Source organism: Myxocyprinus asiaticus, chromosome 39, assembly GCF_019703515.2.
Source record: "Myxocyprinus asiaticus isolate MX2 ecotype Aquarium Trade chromosome 39, UBuf_Myxa_2, whole genome shotgun sequence".
Classification (NCBI taxonomy): Eukaryota; Metazoa; Chordata; class Actinopteri; order Cypriniformes; family Catostomidae; genus Myxocyprinus; species Myxocyprinus asiaticus.
This window is the reverse complement of record NC_059382.1, coordinates 11,813,382-11,825,494: the sequence shown is the minus strand read 5'-3', so window position 1 is coordinate 11,825,494 and position 12,113 is coordinate 11,813,382. Positions and strand designations below refer to the sequence as shown.

At 37.6% G+C, this 12,113-nt stretch overlaps 1 protein-coding gene and 2 pseudogenes across 1 annotated transcript; 1 reads left to right on the top strand and 2 right to left on the bottom strand.

Annotated features, from left to right (window-relative positions):
- Positions 1-3,423: 3,423 nt before the first annotated feature.
- Positions 3,424-4,016, top strand: LOC127429654 (olfactory receptor 6N1-like; annotated as a pseudogene).
- Positions 4,017-6,438: 2,422 nt separating this feature from the next.
- On the bottom strand, positions 6,439-7,380 carry LOC127429653 (olfactory receptor-like protein OLF3). Its single transcript, XM_051678769.1, has one exon. The coding sequence runs from the start codon at positions 7,378-7,380 to the stop codon at positions 6,439-6,441; it is 942 nt and encodes a 313-aa protein (XP_051534729.1).
- Positions 7,381-10,659: 3,279 nt separating this feature from the next.
- Positions 10,660-11,643, bottom strand: LOC127429652 (olfactory receptor 1-like; annotated as a pseudogene).
- Between the last annotated feature and the right edge of the window lie 470 nt (positions 11,644-12,113).

The following is a 12,113-nucleotide window of genomic DNA, read 5'->3' as shown; positions in this document are numbered from 1 at the left end:
ATTGGTTCCCAAAAAATAAACAGATAGGAACCATACATTAATGTAAGGGAAATGTTCAGTTTTTAATTGGTTAAAGCCATCCTGGTTACTTTCGTAACCTCCGTTCCCTGATGGAGGGAACAAGACGTTGTGTCGATGTAGTGACACTAGGGGTCGCCCTTGGGAGCCCCAAACACCTCTGATCTTTGAGAAAAGGCCAATGGGAATTGGCGAGTGGAATTTGCATGCCACTCCCCTGGACATACGGGTATAAAAGGAGCTGGCTTGCAACCCTCATTCAGGTTTTGTGCTGAGGAGCCGAGACAAGGTCCCAGCCATTTCAGCGGGTAGTTCAGTGTTGTGGCAGGAGGGACACAATGTCTCGTTCCCTCCATCAGGGAACGGAGGTTACAAAAGTAACCAGGACGTTCCCTATCTGTCACTCACTCGACGTTGTGTCGATGTAGTGACACTAGGGGTCCCTATACAAAATGCCACAACTAGCTGAACTGTGTTAAGTGAACTGGCAGTGCAAGACAGGCAGACCATTGTGTGCCTCGTAGCCAGTGCGCCCGGCCGTCACGTAACCTCCCTCTTATGAGCGTTGTACGGTCCCCTGCACCTCGGGGACAAGTCGACTGCCCAAAAAATGGGGACCGGCTGCCCCAGCCGCGGCCTCTTCTCTTTCTTTCCCCCAAAAGGAAAAATCATTCAGCTGGGGGTCATATAGCGTCTGCGTCGGGGGGGTGTCACTCCCAAGGGGAAGACACTGCGGAGAACACACCCTGCCTGAAGGGGAGTAAATTGTGTCGAAATACGTCACATGGTTTTACCGAGTCTTGTCAGCAGTGTCTCATGTGGAGAAGTCCCCATGGTAGGTCCTACCCAGGGGGGAGGAGCTCTATAAACACGCCAACCGGGGGCAGAGGGGCCTCTGCCCAAGGAAGACATGGATTTTCCAACGGGGGAACTGTCTCGCGGAAGATACATCACACGGGGTTACATATGGGTAACCAGCGCATGTGGAGCACCTACCCCAGTACAGGGCCAAGTTAGCACACGTACTGGGCCACAGTTTCTCCGCAAACTCGCCTGCCACAGGGGTAAGGAGGAAGGACATCCAGGGTCCACGACTTCGTGAACATGACTGGGGGTAAATTATACGCAAGTGGTACACCCAGCCAGCTGTCACGCAACTTACCTGCTCGTATCTGACAACACACGGGACGAGACCGGCTCAACCCGGAGATTGTAAAACCTCGAAGGTATTGGGTGTTGCCCAGCCCGCTGCTCTGCTAAAGAGGCGCCATTGGTCAGAGCCCAGGAGGCTGCCACACTCCAAGTAGAGTGTGCTTGTAGCCCCAAGGGGGGCGGCACGTCCTGGGCGTGATATGCCAAAGCGATTGCGTAAATGACCCAGTGGTTGATCCTTTGTTTGGAGACAGCGCTCCCTTTCCGCTGTCAGAGCATCTAAAGCTCTGCGTGTGATCCAAAAAGATGTGCAAAGCACGCACCAGACACAGCAACGACAAGGCTGGGTCTGCCACCTCCTGGGGCAGCACTTTTAGGTTCACCACCTGATCCTGAAACGGGGTCGTGGGAACCTTGGGCACATAGCCCGGTCGGGGTCTCAGTACTACGTGAGAGTATCCCGGACCAAAATCCAGGCACGTGTCACTGACAAAGAACGCCTGCAGGTCCCGTACCCTCTTGATGGAAGTGAGCGCAGTCAGGAGGGCAGTCTTCAAGGAGAATGCCTTTAGCTCAACTGAGGGGATCAAATAGAGCTCCCCGTAGGCCCCGAAGGACCACGGAGAGGTCCCACGAGGGGACGAGACGCGGTACTACATCGAGTGAGTGACAGATAGGGAACTCCAGTTATCTACAACATGCTTTATAATTTGAATGTATAAAAGGTCAAGGTATGTATTATAAACCTTTCTAGCCTTTATAAAATATAAAACTAATGAAGAATGTCGTTATTATGTTATGACATTAAATGTCAAATTAAGAGTGTACCGTGCACTTTTTTAAAGCGTGGAAGTGTGACAATAAATGGATGCTTTCCAAAATAAATCCCAGCCTCAATAAATTAAAAATTGGAAGACACAAGTGATAGAGAACATATTCATAACACAAAACAAAAATTGTAAAGCACTTCTTGAGAATTTGCAGTCTGCTTCTGCAGTCAATGGACATCAAACTGGAGAGATATTTGTCATCACTAAATATACTCACAAACATTGAACAAAAGCTGTATTTGAACATAATAACACTGCTAATTAAATTCAAGAAACTTTTTTGTTAATTAGCAAGACTTCAATAAAGTTAATTATTTCTTTGTTTGTACAACAGTGCTTAATTTGACCGAAATGACTGTACATCAGTTTTAAAGCCCTTTATAAATCTCGTTTCCTTTAATACTGCAGGATTTCAATCCAAAGCAAGATTCTGAGAGAAATTGGTGGGAATTTTTTTTTTTTTTTTGTACTTTGAATTGCCAGTGCTAACTTCACTTAATTTCTGATGTGTATTGTCTCTGTGATGTCTGCTAGAGTAATGTGTAGTTCTGGTACATCTTTTTGTGATTGAATGAACATATATATAAAATCAATGTGAGGTTAATTTTATACGACTAAAAGGGGAACATTTTATTTGGCACTTAAGTGTTTATTTACTCAACAGTTCTGCTCATGTTGTGTTAACAAATGCAGTGTGGGAGAAAATGTATGATGATGTAGACAATGATGGACAAACCTACCACTTTTAACATGACCTTAAAAGGATAGTTCACCAAAAAATCTAAATTCTGTTACTATTTACTCTCATGTTGTTCCAAACACTAATGTGTTTTTATTTCTTCCATGAAACACAAAAGGAGATGTTAGGCAGAATGTTTGTCTCAGTCACCATTCACTTTCATTGCATCTATTTTCCCCACAATGAAAGTGAATGGCGACTGAGGATAACATTCTATCTAACATCTTTATGTTCCACCTAAAAAGTAAGTCCTTGGGGTTTGAACAAACATGAAGGTGAATAATTTATGAAATAATTTTCATTTTTGGGTTAACTATCCCAACAATCGTTTTTATTTTCCAGATTTGCAGGAGTTCCGATGAATCTTTCAGTTGGCTTCAGCAATGGAACCGATTTTTTTGATGATGGATTTTATATAACTGCCTTCCGTGCTTTGGCCAACAAAAACGTCCTAATTTTGGGCTCGTCAATAATCTATATAATCACCTTGCTTGGTTGTACTCATGAATTCCAGCCTACAGAACCCCAAGTACCTTGCTGTGTGTAAACTTGTCAACATTTCAATTAACAGTGTTATTATCCCTCAAATAGTGCCCGTCTTTGTGTTCAACCAGAACCATCTCTCCTTTGAAGCATGATTTTCCCAAATGTTTTTCATGCATTTCTTTTTTTTTTTTTGGTGACATGGAATCTTTCTCCCTTGCTCTTCTGGCATATGACCACTTGATTGCGATCTGTTGGCCCCTGAGTTACCCAACTATAAACACTAACCTGAGAATGGGGCTCATAATAGCTGGGATTTCATCTCTGGTATTCTGCTGGAGATTTTCTCAGTCTATCTGACTGCCATGCTCCCATACTGTGGCTCTTGAGAGGTGCAAAGCTGCTGCTGCTGTGAGCATGGACCAGTCTACAGTTTGGCTTGTGCAGACACTTCTTACAACAGGACCCTGGCTACTGCTAAGACACTGGCCACTTTGCTGTGATTGCGGTGGTCACTGTGCTGAGGATCGCATCCATAACACAGTGCTGGAAGGCCTTTTACACGTCTTACTCACCTGCTGCTAGTCCTGCTCTTTTACATCCCTGTCACCCCCGCATATGTACTAAGGAACCTGCAATTAGTTCAGTATTTTGATCTCTTTACAGCTGTGTATGTTACCCTCCCTCCAATGCTGAACCCCATTATCTACAGCTTAAAGACTGATGAGCTGCGAGAAAAGGTAGTTAAGCTTCTGGGAAAGCCAAAAGTGGCACAACAGATAATTAACAATTAGGCAAATTTTTAAAAAGAATTTCATTTATTCAGAAGATACTTTAAACTTTAAAGGTATCGCTTCATATTTAGAAGCCACGTTAAGCAGAATAAACTTGTAAATTATTTCTTTTAATGTTTTTAAATGCATTCTGTATGAAATTGCATTGTTTTCATTTTGTATGTATGCATTTTTAATCCTCTCCTGAGTGTAAACAAAATGTCATAAATGCTTGTACTACAAGTTTGCACAGAGTGGTTTGCTCTCAAGGCCTAGATGCATCATCATTTTCATATTCACTTAATTCTTGTCCTTTGACATCAGTTTAAGTGAACTGGACAAAAAAAAAAAAAAAAAAAATTAATAAAAATAAATATATAAATAAATAAATAAAAAATAATATATATATATATATATTTGTGAATCTGCATATATCTAGATGTTTAATTCAGACATTCACAAACATTTAAAGTTAATTAAAAAATAAGTTATTTTTACTTCAAATTCAGAGGTCACTGTAAGACCAACTGTGCAAAGAAAATCAGTCAAGTAAGTTAAACTTTGTCCGACCTTTTAAAATAAGAGAAACACAGCCCAATAGCAACACATTAAAGCAGTACTCACATTGTAAAAAAAAAAAAAAAGTAAAGTAACCTAAAATGTACAGTAATTCATGTGGTACAAAATTGACAGGTTTCATTGAGACAAAATTATTATGTGGCCGGGACCAATGGTCCAATGAAAAGACTACTTGCCCACCCTAAAATTCGATGTGCTCCAAAGATCACATCTTATTTCCGGCCCTGATGTTATATGACTGAATTGAGATGAGTACTGAGGTTACACTTACAGAAGTAATTTTATTAAAGGTCAGACCAGGTAGAAATATCACCTTACCGCCTTTCCACTTTTTACAGTGCATAAAGTATACAGATATACTTTTTATTCTATAGTACATGTTTAAAATAGGAATATATGGTCCTTTTCTGGCACCTGGTGCACAGAAACAATTGTTAGCATATTCAGTGTTGAAATTGACTGCTCATATGAACACTGAATCATAAAAACAACTATTATAAAGCACACTGATATACAGTAGAATGCAGTGCAATTCATTGGATATTGCAGTGTGAAATCATGAAGATGCATACTCTCACATGCCCTCTAGATGGCAGGAATAGACAAGAAACAATGTCTGCAATGCAGATTGACAGATTCAAAGCACATATGTACTAAGGTCATTAACTTCACAATGTATATACAGTGTGCTAAAGATACATAAATGAATAAAAATTAAAGTTAGTTTAATTGCTTGCCAAAATGCCAAAATGATAATTCAATGTTTGGCAAATAAGTGCTGAACAGTTTATCAGACAAAGAAAATTAAATGAATCATTCAAATCAAATGAAAACAAATAGGAAAGCAGACAAACCAAAAGAAACTGAATTTTCAGGCCTACCAGAAGAATAAACAAAGACATGAATTCCATTTTTCTCTGTGTAAAATAAACATGCTAATTTCTAATCAAGAACTCATCTGAATGTTTTATTACTATATTTAGATATGAGCGGAAATGTAAGAATCTGACATTTTTCAAACAGAGCAACAAAAGGATAAGGACTATGCTGAGAATTTTATTGATTGTAAAACATTCCAGTGGTTCCAATTACATCTCTGTCATATACATAATTTTTTAATGGCTTTTTCTAAAAAAAAAAAAAAAACGGCATATCAAAGCCATTGGTTGAATTCTCTGGGCCCGGGTTGACCCCCTGGCTGAGGAGTAGACAATACCGACACAAAGCTGACTACTCTAAACACACTTAACTCTGATAAAATCACTGCAACACACTGCTTCAAGTGTTATCATTGCGCCCTTGATTTAGGTATGTAACCCCTAGATTACTTCAGAGGGACTGTTCCTGTTAATATGCTGTGAGATACTTTGGATGAAACAATATCAGCTGAATGTGAATTAGATCTGACATTTATGGAAAAATACCCTTGTCCTGAGAACACAGTTCAACCTTTTAGTTAAAATCTACTTTCATTATTGATCCTCACCTGAATATGCGAAGTGTGAAACTTGTTTATCCAACAGTTAAACATGATGATATTGGAATTTTACAGTTTGGAGGATAGAATTCATAAAAATATTTAAATTCAAAGAAGCTTTAACTTTGGTTTTTCAAAACAATACACAAAACCATTGTTAGATGAAAAAAGTTTAGTTGGACTTTTGACTCAAAAACTACCCATTGAGACAACTTCCCTGTAAGACAACTGCTTACAGTCACGGCCTCCATTATATTGATTACGCAAGATGGTACTCATTTAAATTCTGTTTCATTTTGTGCATGTGTGTGTTTTGCAGGGAGGGAGACAGTGAGAAAGAGCTAGGAACAAATCATCTATTGATCATGCATGTGCTTAATCAATTCTTTAATCAGGTGCAATTTTTGACATTATTCTAAATATTTTGTTTCTGATCTCTTTGGTTCTAAAACAGTATATGAAAGGATTTACTAAAGAAGGGCCAAGAATGGCTCCTACCATTAGGCCATTGCGTTCCTCTAATGTTAAAATCACACCAATCCGGGTCAAGACAATTCGTATGAACATCGGAGCATAAAAGCAAACTATTACTATTAAGTGACTAAAGCATGTATGAAACATTTTCTTCTTGTCACCTTTTGAGGTCATTCTTATAACAGCCATTATTATCCTTATATAGGACAGACAGATGAAACTGAATGTTCCAAACAGCAGTACAAAGCTTAGAGTGGATATCATATTAAAATATGGATTTGGGTTTACGCAAGTGGCCCTGATGAGAGATGCATATTCACAAAAAATGTACTGGATATTTGATGAACAGAAGGGCAGAGGGAGCACAGTAGCTGGGATGACAGTCAAAATAGCACCGGCGACCAACCACAGCAACACAGAAATGACAACAGTACGAGTGGTGTTTAAAATGGAGTGGTAACGTAAAGGATTGCTTATGGCAATCAAACGATCCAATGCCATGAGGGCAATTGCAAACATTTCCATAACACTACCTACATTGAAAGCACACATTTGAAGAACACAAGGGATATAGTATATAGCTTTATAACCAGCTATAAGGACACCTATCATACTTGGACAGGCACTGCTGCTGTACATCATGTCCACCAAAGCCAGGTTGCAAATGAAGATGTACATGGGTTGGTGCAAATGCTTATCCTTGGCAATAAACCATATGTTTGCAGTGTTAGCAAGCATCACTACAATATACACCACCAGCAAAACAACTCCAATGGCCAGTTTATGCTCCACAGTTTCAAACCCCAAAATCACAAATTCAGAAATGTTTTTTGCTGAAATATTTTGAGATGACATAGTCCTGTGTAGCAAATTAACCTTTATAATAACATTAATGACCAACTAACCAACCAAATGAAAATGATTGTAACAGTGAATTCACTTTGAATTACATTGATCACATAAATATCCTTCAATGTCCTCTGTCATTCCACATTCCACAAGTCCTTCTCTCAAATACGAAAAGGAGTACAAGGCTTCTTTTCAGATGGTGGTTCTTGGTCTGTCACTTGGTCAGCCTCAGAAGTGTTGATAAAATTGCATTCTGGCATCTCATCTCGTGGTTTTCCAGACGTCAGCATGGAAATGTAAGATCTGCGTGGGTCTTATATACCTTTGTTATCCATTGGGTTGCTATGGCCCCATAGAAACTGGACTCACATTTGATTGGCATTTTCTCTTTTTGTTTCTTCTTACTTTAGAGGTTCATTGATATACTAAAGCTTCAAGTGTGTGTGTGTGTGTGTGTGTGTGTGTGTGTGTGTGTGTGTGTGAGTGAGTGAGAGAGAGACAGAGAGACAGAGAGACAGAGAGAGAGAGAGAGAGAGAGAGAGAGAGAGAGAGAGAGAGAATAAGAGAGAGAGAGAGAGAAAGAAACAGGTAGATGAAGACTGGGGAAACAAGTCTCACTAGTTTGTGCTTTTTATGGCACAGTGTCTGTTTGATTGGCATGGAGCAGGGACCCCATATTGTTTAAAATGTATTGTTGCATTTTAAGCCTGATGTATAATAAGATGCATATATTAATGTATATACTGTACATATTTTATTATGGTACTTACACTACAAAGCCATTATTTATTATTGATATCATATACTTTACATGTATATGTACATTTTAATTGTACTTAATGCATTTAAAGTAGGAGGTACAATGAAACATTTTGCTGAACTTTAAATTTGTTGAAATAAACATAGAACTGTATTTTTGTTTAATGCATATTTTAATTTTTCACAAAACATATCCTCCAAAACATTTTCAAAGTTCATTAATACTGTGCGGAGATGTCAAGGCACGCAAAAAGAGCAATGGGAATGTGTTGACCTAAATTATTAGCTGAATAATGCTTATGGGATTTGTCCTGGAGACTTCTAAATAATCTCTGTGGAAATTTCATTAAGAGAGACTCCAGATCTCTATGGTCCACTTTCATTTTGCCTTCTGTGTGCGTGTGTGTGTTTCACCATGCCGTTGATAAACATTCCTGTAAAATTTGATTGTTCAGCAAGCAGTGAAAAGTGTGACAAATGTAGCCTATGTCATACATGTAAATTTATAATGAGATACACTTTCTGCTATTAGTAGTATCTTCTTGCGCAACCTCCATGTTTTGTAACCACTTTTCAAAATGAAGAGTATTGTGATAACGTGAATGTGGAAGAGGAGCCATCTGACATGGGAAAATTAGCCTACATATCTTTTTCAAGTTCATTCAAGTACATTTAAGTTCTTGTGTGGTGTTTTTGTTGATTTTAAAGATCCTTTCCACTAACTTAAGCCGATATGCATTTCCTCACTCTTGGCAATAGACCAATCCTAAAATAACACTTGTGGCAATATTTTCAAGATGTTTTAGGACCTTACTAAACTTAACATCACCAAGACGTGAAACAGAAGGGGAAACTATCTCAGACATGGCTAGCAGAGTCCATCCATATGGTATTCTACAAGTCAAGTTTGGACACATTGAATTTGTTTCTTCATGATCTTAAAATCCTCTTGATCTAAGCATTAAAATGACTGAAGTTAGTTCTGAAGACAAATAAAAATAGTAAATTATAAATATAAATATATTTTTTAATGGAAGAGTTGACTGGATAGTGAAGGAAAAATGCAACGAAAGGCAGAGAGAATGGCCAGTTGTTTTAATTTTTTTCTCTCTACATATTTCTGATATTTCCATTTGTGTTATTTCATAGTCTTAATGATGTTACTATTTTTCAAGCAGGTGGAAAATGGTAATAAAGGATGAGTAGGTGTGTCCAGACTTTTGACTGGTACTGTACATCTGAATGCTCTCATTGGAATATTTTCAGAGCGTGCCAATCTCCTAAAATATATCTTTTGTCACATAAGATACAAACTGAATACTTTTTAAACAAAACAAATAAAACAAATGCTTTTTTTCTTGCTGATTGGGTCAAGGCATAATTAGTGACTTTTTGACGTTTAAAAAATTAAAGCAGACATTTTCTTGTATCATAAGACTTTGTTTGGAAGAAAAATCAAAGATGCTTTAAACATTTTGAAACAGCTTTTATTGTTTATTTACATAAAAAGTGATTTAATGGCACAAAGAAACATATAGACTGATATTAATGGATATTCATATCGACAACAACATAACAAGTGCTATGATCACTGGTCACTCTGTCCATTCACAAATAAAACAACATACATGAATAAATCAAAAGCATGTGTGCATGTACACTTCTTAATTTTTGATTCAGAGCCTCTTCAGAGAATCTGTGTCTGGGTCTACTGGTTTGTAGCAGAAATCAAAACTGTGTGAGCAATTTCAGGTTCTGTCTCAAAAGGGCACAAAGTCTCAGTTTATAGGCTATAAACTGTTTATTTAGCTTATTTATTTAATGCTTGTGCCAACACCTAATCCATAGTCTACCCATATACTGTATTTCACCAGCCCCCAAAGGAAAAAAAAGCAAAAATAACAGACTTTTTTCAGCAAGTTAAGATGTTTAATTTTGAACCTTTCAGTATTTAAACTGGGACTAGGAAAATTTTGTTGTAACATGAGGGTTCAGTGTTCCCTATACTTCCCCATTTCATAGATGAACAGATAAGTGTCATCTTCATAAGGTACATAAGGCGTTCATTCATATAATCACTTTGAAATGAAAAAGACTTGATTATTCCCAATAGAAGGCCATGCAAAACTAAAAGTAACCACTCCACACAGCTGTTTTATATATAGCTAGTATACATACATTATATTATAATATATAGTATGCAGCATTAAAATTAATATGATTGATTAATTTATTTGTTTTGTGGGGCATACACTTAGTAATTCAAGTATTATTGCATGAATGAATGAATGAATGAATGAATGAATATAGGAATGAAAAAGATCCACTATGCCTCACTTACAGTCATTATTTTTCTCTTTAATTAATAAATGTATTCAAATACACAAGTAATGCTGCATCTAGCTTATTTAAAATAAAATAGCATCTCTCAAAGTATCTATTCAAACTGGAATAAAGCCAACCCCTAATACTGCAGATGAACATACAGTATCCAGCTATAGAGTATCCTGTTCATAAATTTTTGAGTCAATCTGTAATACCATGGGCAATGAATGCAGACTTCTTTTTAAACACTGTTCGAAGGAAATCCTTAACTTCAGCAGTGTTTAAAACATAAATAATTGGATTTAGCATTGGTGGAACAGTATATGCCAATGATGTGCTGATGATCCTGGCATTAGGAGAGAGGGAAAACATGACTGCAGCAATGTATGTGCAGATAATGGGAAGGAAACATATTCCGACTAACAACAGGTGAGAGACACAGGTCTTCAGGGCTTTAATACGCCCCTCCCAAGTTGTAATTTTACTTAAGGCAAAGAAAATGCAAAGGTATGACAGCAATATCGTCAATGGTGCTGCAAAATACACAGCGGTGTTAAGTTTTGCTAAAAATGAATTTATGCTATTGTCGTTACATGCCAGTTTATATATTGGCCCATGGTCACAAAAATAACTTTCGATCACATTGGATTTTCAGATCGAAAGTCTGGTAATTAAAGACACAGTCATGCCCACCAAAAAAGTGCTAAGCATCCACATTGCTGAGAAAACTGAAAACATAACTTTTTTATTTACAATGGCATGGTATCTTAGTGGCAAGCAAATTGCAATATAACGATCAAATGCCAAGACCACAAGACTGACACACTGTATTGTATTGAAGAAGTAAACAAAAAACATGTTTACCAAACAGCCATTGTAGGTGATGTACTGTGAATCAAAAAGAAAAGTTTTCATCATGTTAGGTATAAGTGCATTTGTTCCACCAAAGTCAGCCAAGGCCAAGTTGAACACACCAATGTACTTTGGACTGTGCAGACTCCGATCAAGAGCTATAATTGAAATGACAAACGAGTTCCCAATTACAGCAATAAAATAAATGATAAACAGGAAAATATAGTAATACCTGCTGTATGGTAGGACCATACCTGAAAGTCCACTAATGAAAAAGTATGCAGGGTGCACAATGGAGATATTTTGGGAAAAACTGACATTTAAAGTACTCATGGCAACTTTGCACTTGGTATTCAGTCCATCTAAAATTAGAAATAATCACAAGGGCATGCATTCACATTCACGCTGGAAACTAAGTCTTATATTATGCTCATAATATGCTCACAACTGTAATATACTTATAATAAGTAAATTTGATTGAAATTAAATGTTTTGCTGCTGTGTTCAAAAGAGCACGTAATTTAAATGGCTTTACAAAACATGAGTTAATTGTAAAATAACGAAAAAATGATGTGACAGAAAGACAATGCAATGCAGAAGAAAAGTTCTGCTCGATTTGCTTTATCGTTCACACACACACACACACACACGCACAAAATGCTAGACGCAGAACAACTTATAGCAGGTGTCTCCAGACGCGTTTTAAGAAGCTGACCTTTTTTTTTTTTTTTTTTTTTTTTTTTAACCAGTCGGTACAACGCGGAGCTCCTGTGCGAGACGCTTAAAAATAAACAAATAGATAA

Bases quoted from the DNA above. Each gene is read 5' to 3' on its own strand.
- LOC127429653 (XM_051678769.1), bottom strand. From the start codon at position 7,380: ATGTCATCTCAAAATATTTCAGCAAAAAACATTTCTGAATTTGTGATT.